Below are 21,161 nucleotides of genomic sequence, written 5' to 3' on the forward strand. Positions count from 1 at the left end.
CTTCATTTGGACAACTTTAAAGATGATTTTCTCAGTATTTAGATTTTTTTGCACCCTCAGATTCCAGATTTTCAAATAGTTGTATCTCAGCCAAATATTGTCCGATCCTAACAATCCATACATCAATGGAAAGCTTATTTATTCAGCTTTGAGAAGATGTATAAATCTCAATTTAAAAAAAAAATGACCCTTATGACTGGTTTTATGGTCCAGGGTCACATATATAAGGAAATGGTGCATTGCAATGTAAAACAAAAATTCCATCGTTTTTAAAAATAATTTTGGCAGCTGTGGTTCCTAAAATAATTTTGTAAAAAAAAAAAAAATACAGAGAAACTGTAAACACAGTATAATTTTACAGTATAAAACTCTAACTTACAAACAAGAAAACTGGAATGTAAACCAGTGAATTTCAACGATGCACACTGCTACTAAAATCTGTTTTGTACCTTTAACGTATACTGACAACCACCATAATAATGCAGGTGGTAAAGAGAAAGCCATATGACGAATCAAAGTTCATCACAAGTAGCTTTTCCACAAGAAGTCATTCATGCAAACACAAAACACCATCATGGTAACACACAACACTTAAATAATGCAATAAACATTCATTAAACAACAGAAGATGTAACAAAACCCTAATGTACATAACTGATAACGAAATATTTTGAAACATGATTATTTAAACAAAATGCTTTCAAATGTGAAGTGTCACGCAGGGAATTCTGGAAATATTAGTTTATGACTGTAAATTATGCGTTGATTTGTTGTTTTTTACTTCTAAAAATGGTACAATTAACAGCATTTTAGTTAGGCCTGGACGATAAAACGGTATCAATATTTATCGACGGTACACCTTCTTCGATATCGATATAAAAAATGTTCGATGTAGCGCACGATATAGGCACGTGCTATGAGTGACGCAGACAGCACACACAAACACAAACACATGCTGAATTGAGTGCTGTGCCTGCCTGTGATGAGGAGATTGTGAATAAAGAATGAATATTAGTCGAATTTAAAATAAACATTTGCATTTGAATGTTAGGTGTGCATCAGGGAGCGTCATCAGTGGCGCACGAGATGCGGTGATATTGATGTGAGTGACGTCGTTTCATTTTAATGTTTTGTTAGTCTAGCCCACGAGACGCGCCGCTGCTGCATTATGAATTCAAAATATTAGAGAAATATAAAAGCTCAATGCGGAGAAGATCTTGATTGGGTCTGTGTGATGGGCGATTCGGCTCTTTGGATTAAGCATGCATAAATACATGATGCTGTTTTGTTCATAATTGTTTATGCAATTTACGAAATTATATTTGATTTTTATGAGTTAATTTAGACGTAATGCACGTTTTTATGGCAGAGCTTTGCTTTCTGAGGGCTTAATTACTTTAATTATAGCGATGCAGAGAGTGAGTGAGTGTGTAGGATTGCTGAGATATAAAAAGGGGTGAGGAGAAATCAAGAGGGAAAATTGCAAAAAGATTGGGGAGATGATTGCTTCAAGGGTCTATAAATTGACTTTTGATCACAAGTCACTTTTGCACAAGTTGATGTAGTGCTTTCTAGCAGTTGTACATTTGTTGCAACTTCAGCTGTATGTTGCATCCAGTAGTGCATTTATTTTTACTGAAGTAAAGGTACAGTAACAGGACCTTCTTAGGGCTCTATGATTTCTGCTATGCAGAAAATGTGGCTGGAATCATGGAATACAGACATAAAAATGAAATTAATTGAATAACTTGGAATGTCACAGCAAATGTTGCAGGAATAAATCAAAAGTAGGCCTGTTATCGTAATCAAATCACGACATGGATGGACTATTGTCTGTGAATATTAAAGTGCAAAGAGATTTAAAGTATGAAGCCTGCATGTTCTGCATGTCTCTGTGTGAACGAGTAGCACATCTTTTTTTCTTTTCTTCCAGCATCTGGAAATTTAAAAAAATGTTCTTTTGAGACCTGGAAGGCTCATGTAAATTTTTATATTGATTTATCTTTTTTCTGGTTATACTCAGCTCAGAAAGATTGACTAGAATTGCTCTTTATGAGTTCATTTGCTGTAAAATGATTTTTAATGACCAGAACAGTTATGGAAATTCATAAGTCGAATGTGGTGGGAATGTTGCGCCTTTCATTCAAAACACTTTTCAATGCACCAGAAAACGGTGACTCTGGTTATCAGATCATAAATGATATTACCAGATAGTTTTATATTTCAAAAGATTTGTAAGTAGCCCCCTTAACAGTGTTTTTTCGGTCACTGAGATAATATAATATAGATACTGTTATATTAGATACTATTATATTATACTGTATATTATATTATAGTTTTTATATTTATAATTTTTTTTTGTCACATTATTTTAAGTTTTTGTAATTTTGTTTTATTTTTGTCATTTTTACTAGTTACTGTCAGTATGTATTTTTATATTAGTTTTAGTTTAACTGCATTCAAGTAAATTAAGTAAAATAGTTGTATTAAGTAAATCAAGTTCAACTAAATGAAAATGAGACATGTCTTAGCAACTGAAATAAAGTAAGATTTTAAAGTTTTTATTTTTTATTGGTCTTTTTTATTTTCCTTCAGTTAACATTTATTTATTTTTTATGGTTCAGAAGTAGCTATGTTTTGTAAGTAGCTTGTAGTGTAGCGAACTACTTATTCAAAAGACTAGCTACAGTTTCATAGCAGCTTGCGCAGCACTGCTGGAGGGGATTGTGTGTGTGACACCTGAACAAGGTGTGTGTGGGGGTTGCTTAGTGGTCTTTGGTTCGTCTTAAGAAGCTTTTTTTTTTTTTGCTCTCATTAGGCAAGTTGCTACATCACAGCACTTGCTCAAAGTAGATTCCAGGTCTCTTTCTTCTGCCTTGTTCCACATGTGCACACTCTCTCTCTGTCATTCTTCCAGCTAGCCACCCCTCTCTCAAGCCCTCATTTTCTTCCTGAAGCTCTTATATTCAGCGCTATTAATAATTGCCTGAAATTGCCATCTTCAAAAGAGCCGAAACACAGCTGAAGCACATTGATGTGAAGCAAACAAGGTAGAGCGTGAGAGTAAAGCCTGTTTCCTCATTCCTGTGGATCAGTCAATCAGCTAAAACGGTAGTATGAATTTAAATGTTGACAAGACATAAACAGTCATTAACTTCCACTTCGTTTTCTTCTCTCAAGGTGTTCCCTCATCCAGCATCCAGTGAATCCCATTGGATTCTCTCATGTCTTCCTTGTTCCAGTGTTTACCGAGCATGTTCACTTTTAAATGAAAATTACATCTGATCTGATCAAAGACTCTAAAGTATGTCTTGGGGCATAGTGAAAATATTGCAGTAACAAAATAAGAATATTGTGTTGCTTATCTTTTATAATGCATTTTCTTCCTGTTTTATTTTATATTTTTTATTTTATTTTATTTTATATTTTTTATTTTATTTTATTATTACCTATTATAAAAATAGCTTGCTTTATCAAACATAGTTGAGATGCAAGAAAGTTAAAGAAGGGTTCTGTTCATTTTTCTGTTTGGCTTGGTAATATTGCTGCCCCTATTTTTATTTTATTTTATTTTATTTTATTTTATTTTATTTTATTTGAAAGGTAAAGAAGGGTTCTGTTCATTTTTCTGTTTGGTTTGGTAATATTGCTGCATAACCTCCCACCAGCCCTTTTGTGCTACACCACTGCAGTCCCGCGAGTTTTCTCTGGGTTGTTTTTGTTCTTCTCGCTCAAGCTTTAACAGAAGTCAGAATGGGAATCGGTTTCACTGTGATTTTCTTGTGGGATTCAGTGAGCCTCGTGTTGAAAAAACATGTATTTTTGGCTATTACTACAAATATACCCCAGCGCCGTAAGACTGCTTTTGTGCTCCAGGGTTACATTTATATAAATGAATGAATGAATGTGTATTTGTTGGCAAGTGGTGGATAACAAAGGTTGAGAAATAACCTCAGATGATCATTTTCGCTTTATAGCTACTAAATCCCAACCTAAACTAACTTTCTGATTTAGGCCTTTTACATGAGACTTAGCTTGAGATAAATCACTTTGACGTAAATGAACAGCGTAATGGCGTCTGCGGGTACATGTATTGTTTGTTGAACAGTCACTAGCAGTGTCTCCACCACACACACACACACACACACACACACACACACACACACGCGCGCGCATAAGCTCACAGGCAGTGTGTGGAGAGGCCATGCTTTCTCTCATAGTACCCAGAATGCCTTGGGCTTGGAGCGGTGCCATCCCTTTGCTACTCTGATAACAGAGTTATAGAGCTGCGCATTGTCGCTTTGATCTCTTTAGTTTGCTTTTTTGTTTCAGCCTGTTCTTTATTTCTTTTGCATGAGTGGAGCTGGAACGAACCCAGCCATCGGTGTGTAAACAAAATACAAGTCTGGCTATGTGATGTTGATCATCTATTAAAATTATAAAACAATGAACATCAATATGGTACATCAAAATAGTACAACTGAACACATTGATCAAAGCTTTGAACTGTACGTTTCTGTTATGTACAGAAAGCCACTTTAACCATCACAAAGTGCGTTTACTTGTTCTGCACACTGACTCGTGAAGCGTCTAGCTGAAGTGTAAGAGCGCCCTCTATCGGCTGGGAGTGAATCCGGGAGAACATTTAACATGGCATTGAAATATTTACTTCTGAAAAAGTCTGCTGTGTCTTTAAATTGGGTTGCTTTCAAATGAATGCAAATCTTTTAAATTAGGAAAAAATGTGTGAAAGCATATCGTTACTTCTGCATTTTAAGCATTTGGGGTTTGCAGACTCCCAGTTTCTTAAAGTCGGAGTTATTGTCTTTCCCTAAATTCGGTAATTGCCAGTATTTTTATTTTTTACTAAAATTAAAACTAAAACTGTTAAAAGCCATTTTAATTGAAATAAAGCTGAAATAAAATCTGAATATTGGTTGAAATTTTTTTTTTCAAGTATTAAAATTACTCAAATGAGAATTAAAAAAAATATATATATATAAATTAAAGCTAAATAGAAATATAAAAGAAATAATACAAAATTACTAAAACTGAAAAGATAAAAATAAAAGCCAATTTAAAATAATAAGAAATAAATGCTAGTATCTAAATCATAAATAATACTAGTAATATTATACTAGTAAAATAGTAGCACTAGTACAGTATATAAATACCAAAATGGTAACAATGGTAATTACTTTGTAGCGTTTCAGTGCTCTTTGCTTTTTTCAGTTTACTTTCAGCACTACATTAGCCGTTTTAAATGAGATTTCGGACCTTTAAGTGTAGTAGAATAACCTCTTTCTGTTTGTTGTCGTTCTCACAGGCGAAGAGAGCTGTTCAGAGAGGTGCCACTGCTGTTATCTTTGACGTCTCTGAAAATCCAGATGCCATCGACCAAGTGAGTGTCATCAGAGATGTGTTGAATGTCATGACCTTTATCAGCAATACGTCCATTTGATATCATGTACATAATGCGTAATTTTATGCATAATGCTCCCATTTGAAGTTAAGAGTCATGTTTGTTGATGGCAAGTGAATTGTGTTTAATTGGTGGTTACATCTCTTTGCATGCATACTAAAAAAAACAAAATGACACTATTATTTTGTTTTTTAAATCTATATTTTATTCAACATGGATGCATTTAATTGAACGAAAGTAAAGACATGTTTAATAAAAAAAGATTTCAGTTTCAAATAAATGCTGCTCTTTTGAACATTCTATTCATCAAAGAATCCTGGGGAAAAAAAGAAAAATGTCACGTTTCCAGAAAAAATATGAAGCAGCATTTGTTTTCAAAACTGATAATAATAAATGTTTTTGAGCAGCAAATTAGAATGATTTCTGAGGGATCATGTGACGATGAAGACTGGAGTAATGATGCTGAAAATTCATCACATGAATAAAATATATTTTTTACATTATTTTTTATCAAACATGTGACCCAGGACCACAAAACCAGTCATAAGTGTCAATTTTTCAAAATTGAGATTTATACCAGCTTTGGTGAGCATAAGAGACTTCTTTCAAAAACATGAAAACATTTACTTTTGTTTTGGATGGGAAAACATCATGAAAATGCTAGAATCTAAGCAAATTCTATATCGATTTCCGGACTTTTAACAATGGGAAAATACACACACACACACACACACTAAAAGTTATGTAATCTGGGCACCTTTGGCATACTGTTTTCAACCTAAGGACCACATACTATTTAGGAGAGTCAGGATGCACTGGTATTTTCTTGAAGAAACACAATTTGTTTCCCATTTTATTTCCCTTTACTTCATGGAATCACTACCGTGGGTCTATTCTCACTGCTGTCTGATCTGCGGAAGTCCTTTTCTTTGTCTCTGCTTTTGAGAACCCAAGGGTCTTTTTTCCACTCCCCTCTCTTTCACTGTGGTATTTTTCTCTTCCAAACCAGGCCCAGACTTGCTTTTTCCCCGCTCTCCCTCGTTGAGTTGTAAACGGTGTACAGACGAGATAAAAGAGCTCCTGTGTAGACCACATGAAAGCAGTCAGCGCAGTACATTCCAGCGCCAGCAACTCAGTCCAGACTCATCGGTTCCTCAGTCGCACAGATTACAGTGTAAAGCCTCGAGGCTTTGGGGAGGACGAGGAGAGTTTAAGCATTCATCATCATCTGCCCTAGTTCCCTACCCCAGATCCTCACCTAGTTCTGTCCTTGTTCATTTTTTCTCTTTCTTTTCTTCCCCAGTAAGCAGACGCACATTACCAAATACATCTGTGATACCTCATATAGTGCGGGTTAATGAAAAATGCATGCATTTTTATTTTTTTCTGTAGCTCAATCAGATTAAGTTAGGAGTCATATCTTCATTGTGATTGGTTGATCAGGGACCAATCAGTGCCTGGTCATTGCTCATATTATGAAAACATTACATTTTATTGGTTTAAACAAAAAATCATGTGATGTCCATTTCAATGGATGCAGGGTCCGAAGGGGTTAAAGTGATCCAATTTTTGCCTGGTGAATGAATAAATGGGTGAAAAATCTCATAGAATCATGTGATGTCCATTTCAATGGATGCAGGGTCCGAAGGGGTTAAAGTGATCTAATTTTTGCCTGGTGAATGAATAAATGGGTGAAAAATCTCATAGACTCCCATAGCATTTGATTGTCTGACCCTTTAGACATGTGTGGCGTCCCTTTTATTACAAATTCTCAAGGGTGGGCCAATAACCAACAACCTAGCAACTGCATATCTAGCTACCTCAGAAGCACCCTAGCATCGTGGCGACAGGCTTTGCTTCTGTTGTATTTGTAACATGCAATAAATGCAATGTGAAAAGATAGAGAATGCCTTTTTGGAAATGTGCACTGCAAAAAATTATTTTCTTAGTATTTTTGTCGTTTTCTAGCATAAATATGTAAACATTTTTGAATCAAGATGCATTCACATGACAAGTAAAATGACTTAAGATATTAAGTCTTGTTTTCTAAAAAAAAATAATTCAAAAGGCTAAACAAGAATATTTTTCTTTCCCCATTGGCAGATTTTTTTGCTTGTTTGAATCAAAAACTTAAAATTTAGATTTTTTTGTTTTTTTCAGAAAACAAGACGATATCTTAAAGTAAAGTAAATGCACCTTGATTCAAGAATTTTTAGATCTTTGTGACCCTGGAGCACAAAACCAGTCATAAGGGTCCATTTTTTCGAAATTGAGATTTATACATCATCTGAAATCTGAATAAATAAGCTTTCCATTGATGTATGGTTTGTTAGGATAGGACAATATTTGGCTGAGATACAACTATTTGAAAATCTGGAATCTGAGGGTGCAAAAAAATCTAAATATTGAGAAAATCACCTTTAAATGTGTTCAAATGAAGTTCTTAGCAATGCATATTACTAATCAAAAATTAAGTTTTGATATATTTATGGTAGGAAATTTACAAAATATCTTCATGGAACATGATCTTTACTTAATATCCTAATGATTTTTGGCATAAAAGAAAAATGTATAATTTTGACCCATACAATGTATTTTTGGCTATTGCTACAAATATACCCCAGCGACTTAAGACTGCTTTTGTGCTCCAGGGTCACATTTATACTAGAAAACAGAACAGAAATACTAAGAAAGAAAATAGTTTTTTGCAACGTGAGGCTTTCCCTGAGTCTGTGCATCTTTTCTTGAATGAAAATCCAACGGACCCAAAAAATAAGAGGGGGAAGAACACTTAAATGACTGTCTTTCAACCTCCCATATTTCACATGAGAGACATGACAACAGAGGGAGAAATAGAGGCTTGAATATCCCTGGTATTTCCCTCAGGTTTTTCAAATTACAGACTGGAGCTGTAGACCGAGGGAGCTACGAGGCTAAATCGAGCATCCATATTCACAACATGCAATTGCTTTACTGCTGCTTTCCCCTTCTGTAGAGAAAAAAGGCCAACCACAGTTTCCATGTCTGGACTCTATAGGTTGCTTTTTCACATGAGTGTATGTCGTCGGGAGAGCTTTTCCCCGGCAACTGAGTTCATGTTGATGTGGCAGATTGAATAATGATTGGAAACGTTATTCATTCAAACAATTACGTGTATGTTTCCAAGTGCATCTTTAGATGTAAAGCCATAGTGTAATGGGTTTTGTTGCTGCTGCTTTCAAGCATTTTGACTCTAAATAACTGTATAATTTAATTGTTAAGTGGTCTGGCATGAGAGCTTGAAATATTTTTCTCAAGATCTGTCTTTTCTCTCATTATTTTCTCTAGCTGAACCAGGTTTCAGAGGACCCTTTAAAGAGGCCAGTGGTGTATGTCAAAGGAGCTGATGCGGTTAAACTGATGAACATAGTCAATAAGCAAAAAGTTGCACGAGCCAGAATCCAACATCGACCACCAAGAGTAAGTACTGCATGCATTAAAACATTAGTAGAGATGGGTCACAAAGTTTCTATCTATAATATAATATATAATAAATTAAAACATTTTACTTACAGATGGTTACAGTTGTTTTTTGTCTTTTTTTTTTTAATAATATAATATAATACATTAATATTTTTAATCAGTGTTTTTCTTACAGATGTACTAGATTTTTTTTGTCATTTTTTAATATATAATATCATATAAAATATAATAAATATTTTTTTTTAGCAGTGTTTTACTTACAGATGGTTACAGTTCAGTTTTTTTGTCATTTTTTAATATAATATAATATGATAATAAATTAATATTTTTAAGCAGTGTTTTACTTACAGATGTACTAGATTTTTGTCATTTTTAATATATAATATAATATACAATATAATAAAACATTTTAGCAGTTTTACTTACAGATGGTTACAGTTGTTTTTTGTCATTTTTTAAAAATATAATATAATAATAAATTAATATTTTAAGCAGTGTTTTACTTACAGATGTACTAGATTTTTTTCATTTTTAATATATAATATAATATACAATATAATAAAACATTTTAGCAGTTTTACTTACAGATGGTTACAGTTGTTTTTTGTCATTTTTTAAAAATATAATATAATAATAAATTAATATTTTAAGCAGTGTTTTACTTACAGATGTACTAGATTTTTTTGTAATTTTTAATATATAATATAATATAATATAAAATATAATAAATAAAAAGTTTTAGCAGTGTTTTACTAACAGATGGTTTCAGTTCAGTTTTTTGTCATTTTTAAAATATAATATAATACAATGTAATATAATCATATTTTTAAGCAGTTTTTTACTTGCAGACGGTTACGGAGTACTACATTTTTTTTTGTCATTTTTTAAATATATAATATAATATAATAATTAATTAATATTTTTAGCAGTGCTTTGCTTACAGACAGTTACAGAGAACTAATATTTTTGTGATTTAAAAAAAAAATATATAATATAATGATAATTTATTTAAGCAGTGTTTTACTTACAGACGGTTACAGAGTTGGTGCAGAGCATGGTATAAAACTCTACAAAGAGTTAAATTTCTTCAAATTTATCTACGATAAAGTACGCCTTCTAGAGCAGTTGTTTCACTGTTCCGTTGTGACATCTCAGTGCCCCACAAAAAAAGTCATTTTTACAAAGTTTGTAATCTTATTTTTTTGTATGCAAGGTTTCCTGCATACACTTTAACTGTAAAATGTGCTGACATTTTCCTGTCGTTGTGTCCTATTGCAGCCCACAGAGTATTTTGACATGGGAATCTTCCTGGCATTCTTTGTTGTGGTGTCTCTGGTCTGCCTCATCCTCCTCATCAAGATAAAGCTCAAGCAAAGACGCAGCCAGGTGAGGCTCCACAATGCAGTTTGATACGTGTTCAGTTTGGGGTCTAAATGTTAACCTCATTGCTTCATGCAATTTAATTCATTCGTTTCGTGTCCATGTTCAATTTAAAGAAGTTTGTTGCATGCCTGACATGCCTTGTTTTTCTACTATCTCTTCCACTATCCGTAATTGTTTCCCCACCTGTCAGAGCTCCATGAACCGGATGGCCATTCAGGCCCTGGAGAAGATGGAAACACGCAAGTTCAAGGCTAAGATCAAGGGTCAGCGTGAGGCCAGCTGTGGAGCATCAGACTCAGTGAGCAGTAGTTCCACATCAGACTGTGCCATATGCCTTGAGAAATACATCGATGGCGAGGTAAAGATCTTCCGAAAACATGTAGCTTTTCTTTTAGAAAATAAAAATATTGCACATTTGCCCAACAATCAGTATTTCCTCACCTTGTCAGTTCTCTAATCTATTCCAAAACCGAATGACAGACTAAAGGAGTATGCCAAGCCACTACTGCGTAACCCTGGAAAATTAGTCATGCTTCTAGTTTATTTTGGTTGTAATGGACTTCTCTGAGGTTCTTGACAGTGTTGTCTTAAACATCCATTTCTTAGCCTCCCTGTACTTCTTTTGTCTCAAAGTATATGAAGAGTACTGCTGGTGCTGTATTTTTATTCATCTTTGCGGTTATGATCCATGCTAAAAAAGCACACAACAAAGAAGTCAAGGCGTCTGGGAATCACAGAGGAAGTGGCAATATAAAAGGCTCAATGGCATCAAAGAGTTTGTCTGTGATGATGAAGAGAAGCAACAAAAGCAGGGTGGAAAGGCAGAGGGAGGGGGATGAGTCATGCTTGGGGACAGAGAATGACTTCTGTGGGTGAGATCTGTGATGCTTTCTGACTGAAAGCACAGGGGATCATCTCTCGGAAGGGGTCGGAAATTGTTCAAGTTTTTGATTTTGAGATACCTTGCCTTAGTTTGAAGTGTTGGGCTTATTAGTCTTATAAAGCAGTAGCTGGTTACAAGTCCTGTTAGCACTAGTTTTAAGACAGATTTTAGCATCTTTAGCACTGGCATGCTGTGTGAGTGCGGCGCCATCTACAGTTTACATTGAATGATGGTGTTTTTAGCAATATCGAAAACCTTCCTCTAAAGTTCCAACCCCAATTAAATGCACCTTGAACAGTCTTCCAGGGTACTAAAAACTTGCAGGCTGTGTTGGGGCAGGTTTTTATATCAAAAGTTTTGATGCCACAGAATTTTCATAATTCTTGTCACCAGTGTCAATAAAAAATATATATATATAAAAAAAAGAGAGAGAGAAAAGAGAAATACTCAAGCTCACTGAAGATAAGTAAACAGTCAGTGATGAAATAAGAATAAGAAACTAATTACAAGAAATAGGACAAAAAACTGCAATAAATAAGAAATGCTACATAGATTAATTTAATCAAAAACACTGCAGTCTTCACTGTGTAATATGTAATTTACACAGTGAAGACTATTCAGTGTTTTTGATCAAATTTCTTATTATTAAAGTTACAAACGTGATTTAGTTAAGAGCAGTGAGAGATTTAAGATGAATGACAGACCGGAGGAATAATAAGCAGCTTCCCCTTTAAGACCGAACATCCGGATCCAATATACTGTTACACATGCGTTTTCTTTCGCAGCTGTTTACTTTGACTTAAGACCTAAATGACTGCGTTTACGAGGATACTTGCAAAGACGGGCATTTTCATACATATAAGTATGTGTATTTTACCATTCAAGGCCAATAAAGCAACAAAAATACTTGTGTGCTTTATGAGCAGCGGATTCATTCAAAAACAGTGTGCATATAGCACTGTTGTCTGTATTTAAATGGCTTAAAATCACTTGTTTTTAAACCACAATGCTTAAAAATGTGTGCAAACAATAAATTTTCGTGACAGCAGTGTAACTTGAGTGCATAACCGCAATAGAGGCGATAGTCCAAAATCTATCAAAAACCTATGTAAGGCCCACAAAAATGTTAAGACAGATCGGTTGACCTCTCAATCCTTTCCTTTCACACCTACAGGAGCTGAGAGTGATCCCTTGTGCTCACCGATTCCACAAGAAATGTGTGGACCCTTGGCTACTTCAGCACCACACTTGTCCACACTGCAGGCACAATATTATTGGTAAGCATAAGATGCCGGTCCAAATGTATGGTCTGGAATCAGTTCATTTCTGACCTATGTGTTTTTACTTTCCACCCAGAACAAAAAAAGGGAAACTCAGGCTCTGTTTGTCTTGATCCGGGAAACCCAGTCCACAGCCGCCAGCAGAGAGTCGTCCTCCCTGTTCATTATCCAGGAAGGGTGCACAGAGCTGGGCAAGTAACGGCCTTCCCTACTCGGACCAGCATGGACCCCCATGGAAACCCCATCACTGTTCTAACAGTGGACCAACACCCTGAGCAAAGCATCTATCCTCCACAATCTTCCTTTATACGGGGTTATCCTGCCATCCACTTGGAGCACACGCTAAACCCGCACCATTGCGGCCTGGAGCACCATGCTTATCCGCAAACCCATACTTTCAAACGCCCCAAATTCCACGGACGCAATTTTTCTCGTGCCGCCTGCTATTCCCAATACGAGACCATGTACCAGCACTACTATTTTCAGGGCTTGACCTTTCCGCAACCTGAAGGTCAGCAAGGTAACGGACTCCACAAAGGTCACAGTCAACCCTTCCAGCCAGGACTTTTGTATCCTGCTGTGGTGCACATGGCACCGGCTTCCTCTTCCCGACTGGGCGACTCTGGAAGCTCCTCGGGACTTGGTTGTTATCACGGGCATCGCTCTGTGTGTAGCGGTTACCTTGCGGACTGTCCTGGAAGCGACAGCAGCAGCAGCTCTGGCCAGTGCCACTGCTCCTCCAGCGACTCCATATTGGATTGTACGGAAGTCAGCAACCAGGGAGTATATGGGAGCTGCTCGACCTTCCGGAGTTCGCTAAGCAGCGATTACGATCCCTATGTGTACCGCAGTAAGAGTCCGTGTCGGGGTTCGGCTGGGGAGGCTGGGATGGCGTTTGCTGCCACCCCTCAAACTGATGATACTTTGGCCCCGGTATCAAGTATGAAGGACTGCCTACAACCTCCGATTGGAGCGTGTTACGGTTCTGGGGATCAGTTGTCCAACTGCAGCCTGGAGCCCAACTGTAGTAGCCACTCTTCGGTGGAAACCAGGGAACTTACTAGCACTACCTCAGCCGGGCCCCTAGAGGGCGCTGTGGCAGAAAGGAGCCACAGCTCTGTGAAGCCTTGTGGAGAGCAAGGGGTAGCTTGCAACTGCTGTTTCGAGGTACCCAAATTAAACTTAGAGCGTAAAGGTAAGGAAGCAGATGACCGGGGACACTGCAGGTGGGCCGCGGAGTCTTCCCCACCAAACTTTTATAGCGTTAGCACCGAGCAGCTACCGTCTCCAGATCACGTTAGCTACGATGGACTGCCATGCTGCTTCTACACAGAGATGACTGTACACAGAGGAAGCCCTAGTCATTACGCTGAAGATTGTTCGGTTAATGTACAGTACGCCCAGATGGACAGCGACGGCTGCATGGGACAGGGTTGCTGCGAGTTAGCGCACCGGATACCCATAATTCCTGAGGATACAGACTGTGAATTAGGCTTGGGTCCAGAACCACAAACAAGTTTGCTCCCTCCTAGACTTCCTGTAGAGAGGAAGGAGAGAACTTCTGAGGAGCATTGTGACTTGTTTTTCCCCTCAGGACAATGTAGAGGTCAAGTTGAAGAGGCAAGAGCACTGTGTCCCTCGCAGTGTAGCGGTGCGTCTGAAACACAAGGGGGCGGCAAAGCGTCGTTTGACGGATCAGGGCTCTGATAAGAAGCCCTAACACAACACAAGCTCTCGAAATTTTGTTGTTAAAAGTGTACTTACCAGAAAGGGTTTGAGTTTCAAATTAAGATTTTGTTTTTGTTTTTTTTCAGCGTTGATCTTGTTCATTCCTGTGGCCTTCAGAATCTGTCACATCAACTCAATATTTATAGAAGGCGAAAGCACAAAGCTATATTTTCCTCATGCAACTCAAACTCAGAAATGTGAGTCATACGGAACATCATGATAATATGCTTCTTTCTTGACTGGATTAGGACCAGGGAACATGTCTGTAAATGTATATGGCTAACTTTCACGTTTTTATGACAATTTAGATTATGCCTGAGTTCCATGTTATTAGCTACGATGATTTGAATGATCCTTTTACACATATTTCATTCAGAATTGCATGCATGTGAGCAGCACGAAGTCATACAGCATGTACGTACATCTCAGTCAACTAAAGGAATTCATTTAGAGAAATAAAAACCAAAATGGGACACTACATCTCGAGGGAGTGCACAACAGGTGCTGAGGTAACTTCTCAGAAAACGTAACTAGGAATATCCCTCTTTCTCGTCACTTCTCAGGGCCTTTATCTTGTTAGTACAGAAACAGACCAATACAAAAGCTTTATATATACAGTCAACTAAATTATTTAATTTAGAGAAATAAAAACCAAAATGGAACACTGCATGTTGAGGGAGTGCACATCAGGTGCTGAGGTAACTTCTCTGAAAACTTAACTAGGAATATGTACACCTCCCTCTTTCTCCTCCTTTCTCAGGGCCTTTTTCTTTTTTTGTACAGAAACAGACCAATAAAAAAAAGCTACTTTTATATATATATATATACTTTATCAATGGAGACTACTGAGCTACATATATATCACACCAAAGTTTAGTTTGTCTCCAGGGTACAGTCAAAACACAACTGGTAGAATTAGAACCTGACTACTCTAGGGTTAGAGGTGTAGGATGTCTAGTATTTGACCCCTAATAATTGTATTTTTTAAATTAAAGCTAACAGTTTGTCAGAAAGATGCCAAAGTATAATGGTTTAAAGAGATTGGAATGCAGTGGTATATATATATATATATATATATATATCAAAAACCGCATAATTACCTTTAATAACTACACATTGCACTCATGCTTTTACACATGCATCATCATATCATCATGCCTTTCTGTTTTTACAGAGTATTTTATACTGTTTCTATGAAATTTACCCATACAGCTTACACAGGCGGTCATTTTAAAATAACTTTATTTATACGTAGACTAAAACCGTGCCGTAATAAGAATCTACTCTTGCCTTGCATAGAGATATGTATTGCAAATATAGCATTTTTTCTGGGTACTTGAGTCACTATTTAATATTTCGTATTGTTTGTAGCACTTAAGATTGTATAAAAGAAAATGTGTACAAAAATTAATATTTTACATTTTTTTTAAAGATAATTATTTTCTCCATTATCATTTTACAAATGTTAAAGGTTAGCGCTTGATCTGTGTATATTTCTGTATCTGTATAGCAGCACATTTCATAAATGGAAATATGTTCTCTGAATATTTATTGACTAATATATTTATCTTTAAGCCATGTCTTATGTTCAGAGTGTCTGTGAGGTTGGTTTTTTTTTTTTAGATAACTAATAAGAGACTTTGTAAATACATGGTAATTGCACACAAGACGATTAAATATTCTCTGACCAAAAACTGATTTAAATTTTTTTGTAGTTTTGTAACAAAGTGTACAAAGATCTTAAAAATATATATGGTTTTATTAAAGTAAAAACACACATTTGACGGTTTCATTTTCGCCACGCACAACACATCACAGGGAAGTTTTTCATGTTATGAACCAATTCCAAAAGTGTGTGTGGATCCACTTGATACAGATTCAGACTACAGCAAGAATTCAGCTTTCTGAATGAGCAGTCATTACTAAACTTACGTTTTGTAATGGGATCAAAGAACAAAATATATTTACTCTTTTACTAGGTCAGCATGTGCTTCCCACAGACCAAAAACCAAACACATTGTCCATCTTGTACAAATAAAAATAGTGCTCACATTTCATCAGCCTTTAAAAATTAAGCCATTTTCAACAGCTCAATTAAACCCACAACACTTTTAATGTCTGCCAGAGAGTGAAAGTGTTTCCATTACCAACAAAAACACACGAACAAAGGACTTTTCATGCTGAGACCCCAGTGTCTGGTCGAACGGTGTTCATTTTAATGTCCTCCACTCATTGTTTGTTGAACAACACTCTTTCTTGTCAGAGCTGATTTGGAGAGAAGGCGACACTCAGAGCTTGAATCCTGAATGAATGGCAACGATTCCTCCGGTCAGGTTAAAATACTGGACACAGAAGAAGCCAGCATCCTCAATCATTTCCTTGAATGTTTCCTGAGGAAGGCACATAGTTTGATGAAGCTTTCTCACAATCTCAAAATTATTTTTCACACAAATACTCAAATGTGACCCTGGAGCACAAAAGCAGTCTTAAGTTGCACGGGTATGTTTCTAGCAATAGCCAAAAATACACTGTATGGGTCAAAATGATAGATTTTTTCTTTTATGCCAAAAATCATTAGGATAATAAGTAAAGATCATGTTCCATGAAGATATTTAGTAAATTCCCTACCGTAAATATATCAAAAATTAATTTTTGATGAGTAATATGCATTGCTAAGAACTTCATCTGGACAACTTTAAAGATGATTTTCTGAATATTTTGATTTTTTTTGCACCCTCATATTCCAGATTTTCAAATAGTTGTATCTCGGCCAATTTTGTCCTCCTATCCTAACAAACCCAACCCAATCTCATGAAAGTGCGTATAAATAGTACGCCAAATAAAAACGAAAACTCGTGGTATTGATACGCAAAAATGGACTTTGGCGTGTATATGCTATGCGATGGGTAGGTTTAGGGTTGTGGGGTAGATGCGTATCATATGCACGCGAAAACTGCGTATTATATGCACGCCAAAGTCAATTTTTGCATATCAATACGAGTTTTCGTTTTTATTTGGCGTACTATTTATATGCATTTTCATGAGACCGGGCTCAGCAAACCATACATCAATGCAAACTTATTTATTCAGCTTTCAGATGATGTATAAATCTCAATTTAAAAAAATTGACCCTTATGACTGGTTTTGTGGTCCAGGGTCACAAATGGTTTATTTTACTTTGCTTAGATTAAAAAAGGTTTCAAAATCGGTAAAAATAAAGCAGGCATGGACAAAGTTCCAAGTGTGACTTTCACAAAGAAAAACTTAAACGTAAGACCTGTAGTTGGTGAAACAGTCTTATAGGTTCTTAAATTTAAAGACCTAACACAGTTTTATTTTAGACGAAATTAAGATTTTGGGTTTTAGCAAGGAAATGACTGCACTTGCATGAGATGTCTGAGAACATTATTGTGTCATGTCTGTCACGCCTACAAAACTGCTGTAACGTGAAGTGGATCTTGTTACCTGGTCTGGGAACTTTCAGATGCAAGTAAGAAAAATAAATTATCCCCTCTCTCTCTAAAATAAGAGAGAGGGGATAATGTTATTTATTATATTTATATATAGTTATTATAGAAAATATGCTAAAATAAATGTAAAAATTCTGCAATAAATAAATCAAATAAAAAGCGTATTTACAAAAAAATGGTGTCTTACAATCACCTACATACAGTCAGTGTTAAGGGACTGTAAAAATGTTCAGTGTAGGGTTATCATAGTTAACTAAAACCATTAAACATTTTTGTTGTACTAAATGTTAACTGAAATCAAATATATAAAAAACATTTTCATTTAATTTAATGTACAAAAACAACACTAAAATAAAAAAGGTAAATAATAAAAAATGACAAAAACAACAAAATTAACTACAATGAAAATGAAAACTGAAAATAAAAACTATAATACTGTCTAACACTGGTTCAATGACCTTGCGAGAAGAGGGTTGGTCACTTTGCTGAATTCTAGACACATGAAGCGTCCACCTGCCTTAAGGACACGCAAAGCCTCCTGTAGAGCCTGCCAAAAGAGTCATCATCTCAAACTAAATAATAATAATAATAATAACCAGCTTACAGTGACATGATGATCAAAGACAAAGACACATCACTCTTCCAATATGTTAATTATGTTAATCCACAAGATGAAATATGGTAGCATATTAGATTAGATATAGAGAAATAGCAATATGGGCACGATTTCGAGTTTGGGCTAGGAAAGAAATGGCTTTCAGTACAGTGATGTGTTTAGTCCCTGCCTTAAGGACACGCAAAGCCTCCCGTAGAGCCTGCCAAAAGAGTCATCATCTCAAACTAAATAATAATAATAATAATAATAACCAGCTTACAGTGACATGATGATCAAAGACAAAGACACATCACTCTTCCAATATGTTAATGAATGAATACCACAAGATGAAATATGGTAGCATATTAGATTAGATATAGAGAAATAGCAATATGGGCACGATTTCGAGTTTGGGCTAGGAAAGAAATGGCTTTCAGTACAGTGATGTGTTTAGTCTAGTTTGAACCCGTGTTCAAGCAAACGGATACGGAGTGCAGAGTCTTTACTTGCTCTATGTGGGTGACATTTCTGATGCCGAACGCAATAGTGTATATATATCGAACTAATCGTCATCGAACGGGAGCTCTTCTGCATCGCCCACAACCCACGAAAGGCCTGCAAACATGTGACAACACAATCGACATTAGATGTTCCCTCCAAAACACAAGTGATACGAAGTGTTTGGTTAAAGATGACTGCACCTGTCGTGATTCCTGCTTTCTCTGCCCTCTGTTTACCAACTTTGAGCATGTCTTTGTTGATGTCACACACCACTGCGTGCGACTGTGGAGGTCCTGCTTCGTCTGACGCGTAACGATCGGCGATGTCCTGCCAAGATGGCGCCTGATGGGATTTTGCTCTCATCCATTGCTGACGATCATACATCGAGCGAGTGTACTCCAGGAAGCGGAAAGAGATGTCACCTAGAGCAGAATAACACAGAGCTCAATTTAGGGAAGGGTTTTCAAACTCTTAGATCAAACAGAAGCCAAAGATGATCATCCTCAACTTTTCCACAGACTCGCCCTTATCTAGGGTGCATGTTCACTTTAAAAGACTATTAGTATTCAGTAATATTAATAGCGCTGTCAAACGAATAATCACGATTAATCGCATCAAAAATACAAGTTTTTGTTTACATAATATGTGTGTGTGTACTGTGTATATTTATTATGTACATATAAATACACACACATACGGCATATATTTTGAAAATATTTACATGCATTTACATGTATATTCATATAATTTATGATATATATAAAATTAACATTTGTCTTACATGCATATGTGTGTATTTATATATACATAATAAATATACGTAGTAAACATATATTACGTAAACAAAAACTAATCGTGATTAATCATTTGACAGCACTAAATATTAACTAAACTAAAATGAATAAACTCATTGACATCTTGGACAAAATGCCACTGTTTCTTCATCAAAACAGATTTGGAGAAATATAGCATTGCATCAGTGTCTCAGCAATGGATGCTCTGCAGTGAATGGGTGCCGTCAGAATGAGAGTCCAAACAGCTGATAAAAACATCACAATAATCCACAAGCAATCTATACCACTCCAGTCCATCAGTTAACATCTGGAGAAGACAAAAGCTGCGTGTTTGTAAGAAACAAATTCATTATTAAGAGGTTTTTAACTACAAACCATTGCTTCCTCTATCCACAATATTGCTTTCTCCAGTGAAACTACAAGTGAAAACAGTTCTAAACAAATATGTGACCCTGGAGCACAAAAGCAGTCTTAAGTCGCTGGGGTATATTTGTAGTAATAGCCAACAATACATTCACTGAAGGAAGCGTTATAATGGATTATGGACTGGTATTTTGGCCAGAAGCAACGGTTTAACGTTAAAACTCCCTAATAATTGATTTGTTTCTTACAAAAACACAGCTTTTTACAATACGTTAACTGATGGGCTGAAGTGGTGTGGACTGTGATGTTTTTATCAGCTGTTTGGACTCTCATTCTGACGGCACCCATTCACTGCAGAGCATCCGATGCTGATGTAATGCTGAATTTTCTCAAATCTTTTCCAATTAATTAACAAATTCATCTACATCTTTGATGGTGAGCAAATTTGAGCTGCTTTGAAACAATCTTTGTATTTGTACTGTATAAAGTGATATATAAATATTATACATACAGAGGTGGCCAAAATTGTTAGAACACCTGACAGAAACATGATTTCATTTCATAATGTTCATGAAACATGCAGATGGTTGCTCTGAGCACAACAAATATCAGATGAAGTGAGTCGTACTGTTTTTATCCACTTTTAACTTTAATATTTGGCATGTCCACCTTTTGCAGCAATGACAGCAGCACTCTGGCATAGTGTCAGTATATTTCCTGAGAACTTCAACACTGATGTTATCCCACGCCTTCTGCAGCTCAAGCCAAAGGCTTTCCTTTGAATGTACAGTAGATCTGTCCAGATTATTTAACTAAATTAACTCGCCCCAAACTTGCTTGATGGGGTTGAGGTCTGGACTTTGAGGGGCCAGTCCATCATTTTAATGTTCCAGCAGATTCCTTCTGTCGCAGGTAGTTCCAGCAATAGTTTGTTTTATGGGCATTGTAATGGCCAATTCAACAAAAACAACTGAAACCTCTTAAATGTGCCAAGTGTTCTAACAATTTTGGCCACCACTGTGTGTGTGTGTGTATATAGCAAGTGATAGTTGTGATTTACCAGTGCCACCGGCCGTGTCCAGCAGCCTTAGTCCTGGCTGAGGATTCATGATGTGCAGCAGCGTGTCTTTCCACAGTCTGTGTATTCCCAAACTCATGGCGTCATTCATTACGTCATACTTCTTGGCCACACTTTCAAACACCTTATACACTGACCAAAAAAAAAAAAACCTTATGCACGGACCAAAAAAAAAAAAACACCTTATACACGAACCAAAAAA

General features: G+C 36.2%; 1 protein-coding gene and 1 pseudogene across 1 annotated transcript in view; one reads left to right on the forward strand and one right to left on the reverse strand.

Moving 5' to 3' along the window:
- The window catches only part of LOC107656810 (E3 ubiquitin-protein ligase ZNRF3-like), a 72,107-nt gene extending 57,351 nt beyond the window's left edge, over positions 1–14,756 (forward strand). Inside the window, exons 3-8 of the mRNA XM_016444755.1 lie at positions 5,327–5,401; positions 8,750–8,881; positions 10,163–10,270; positions 10,458–10,625; positions 12,325–12,427; positions 12,507–14,756. Coding sequence (XP_016300241.1) covers positions 5,327–5,401; positions 8,750–8,881; positions 10,163–10,270; positions 10,458–10,625; positions 12,325–12,427; positions 12,507–14,137 — 2,217 coding nt within the window. The 3' untranslated portion in view covers positions 14,138–14,756. The remainder of the gene's footprint in view (positions 1–5,326; positions 5,402–8,749; positions 8,882–10,162; positions 10,271–10,457; positions 10,626–12,324; positions 12,428–12,506) is intronic.
- Positions 14,757–18,067: 3,311 nt separating this feature from the next.
- The window catches only part of LOC107656800 (2-methoxy-6-polyprenyl-1,4-benzoquinol methylase, mitochondrial-like), a 4,546-nt pseudogene continuing 1,452 nt past the window's right edge, over positions 18,068–21,161 (reverse strand).

Source organism: Sinocyclocheilus anshuiensis, unplaced genomic scaffold (assembly GCF_001515605.1).
Source record: "Sinocyclocheilus anshuiensis isolate Anshui unplaced genomic scaffold, SAMN03320099.WGS_v1.1 scaffold1136, whole genome shotgun sequence".
NCBI lineage: Eukaryota > Metazoa > Chordata > Actinopteri > Cypriniformes > Cyprinidae > Sinocyclocheilus > Sinocyclocheilus anshuiensis.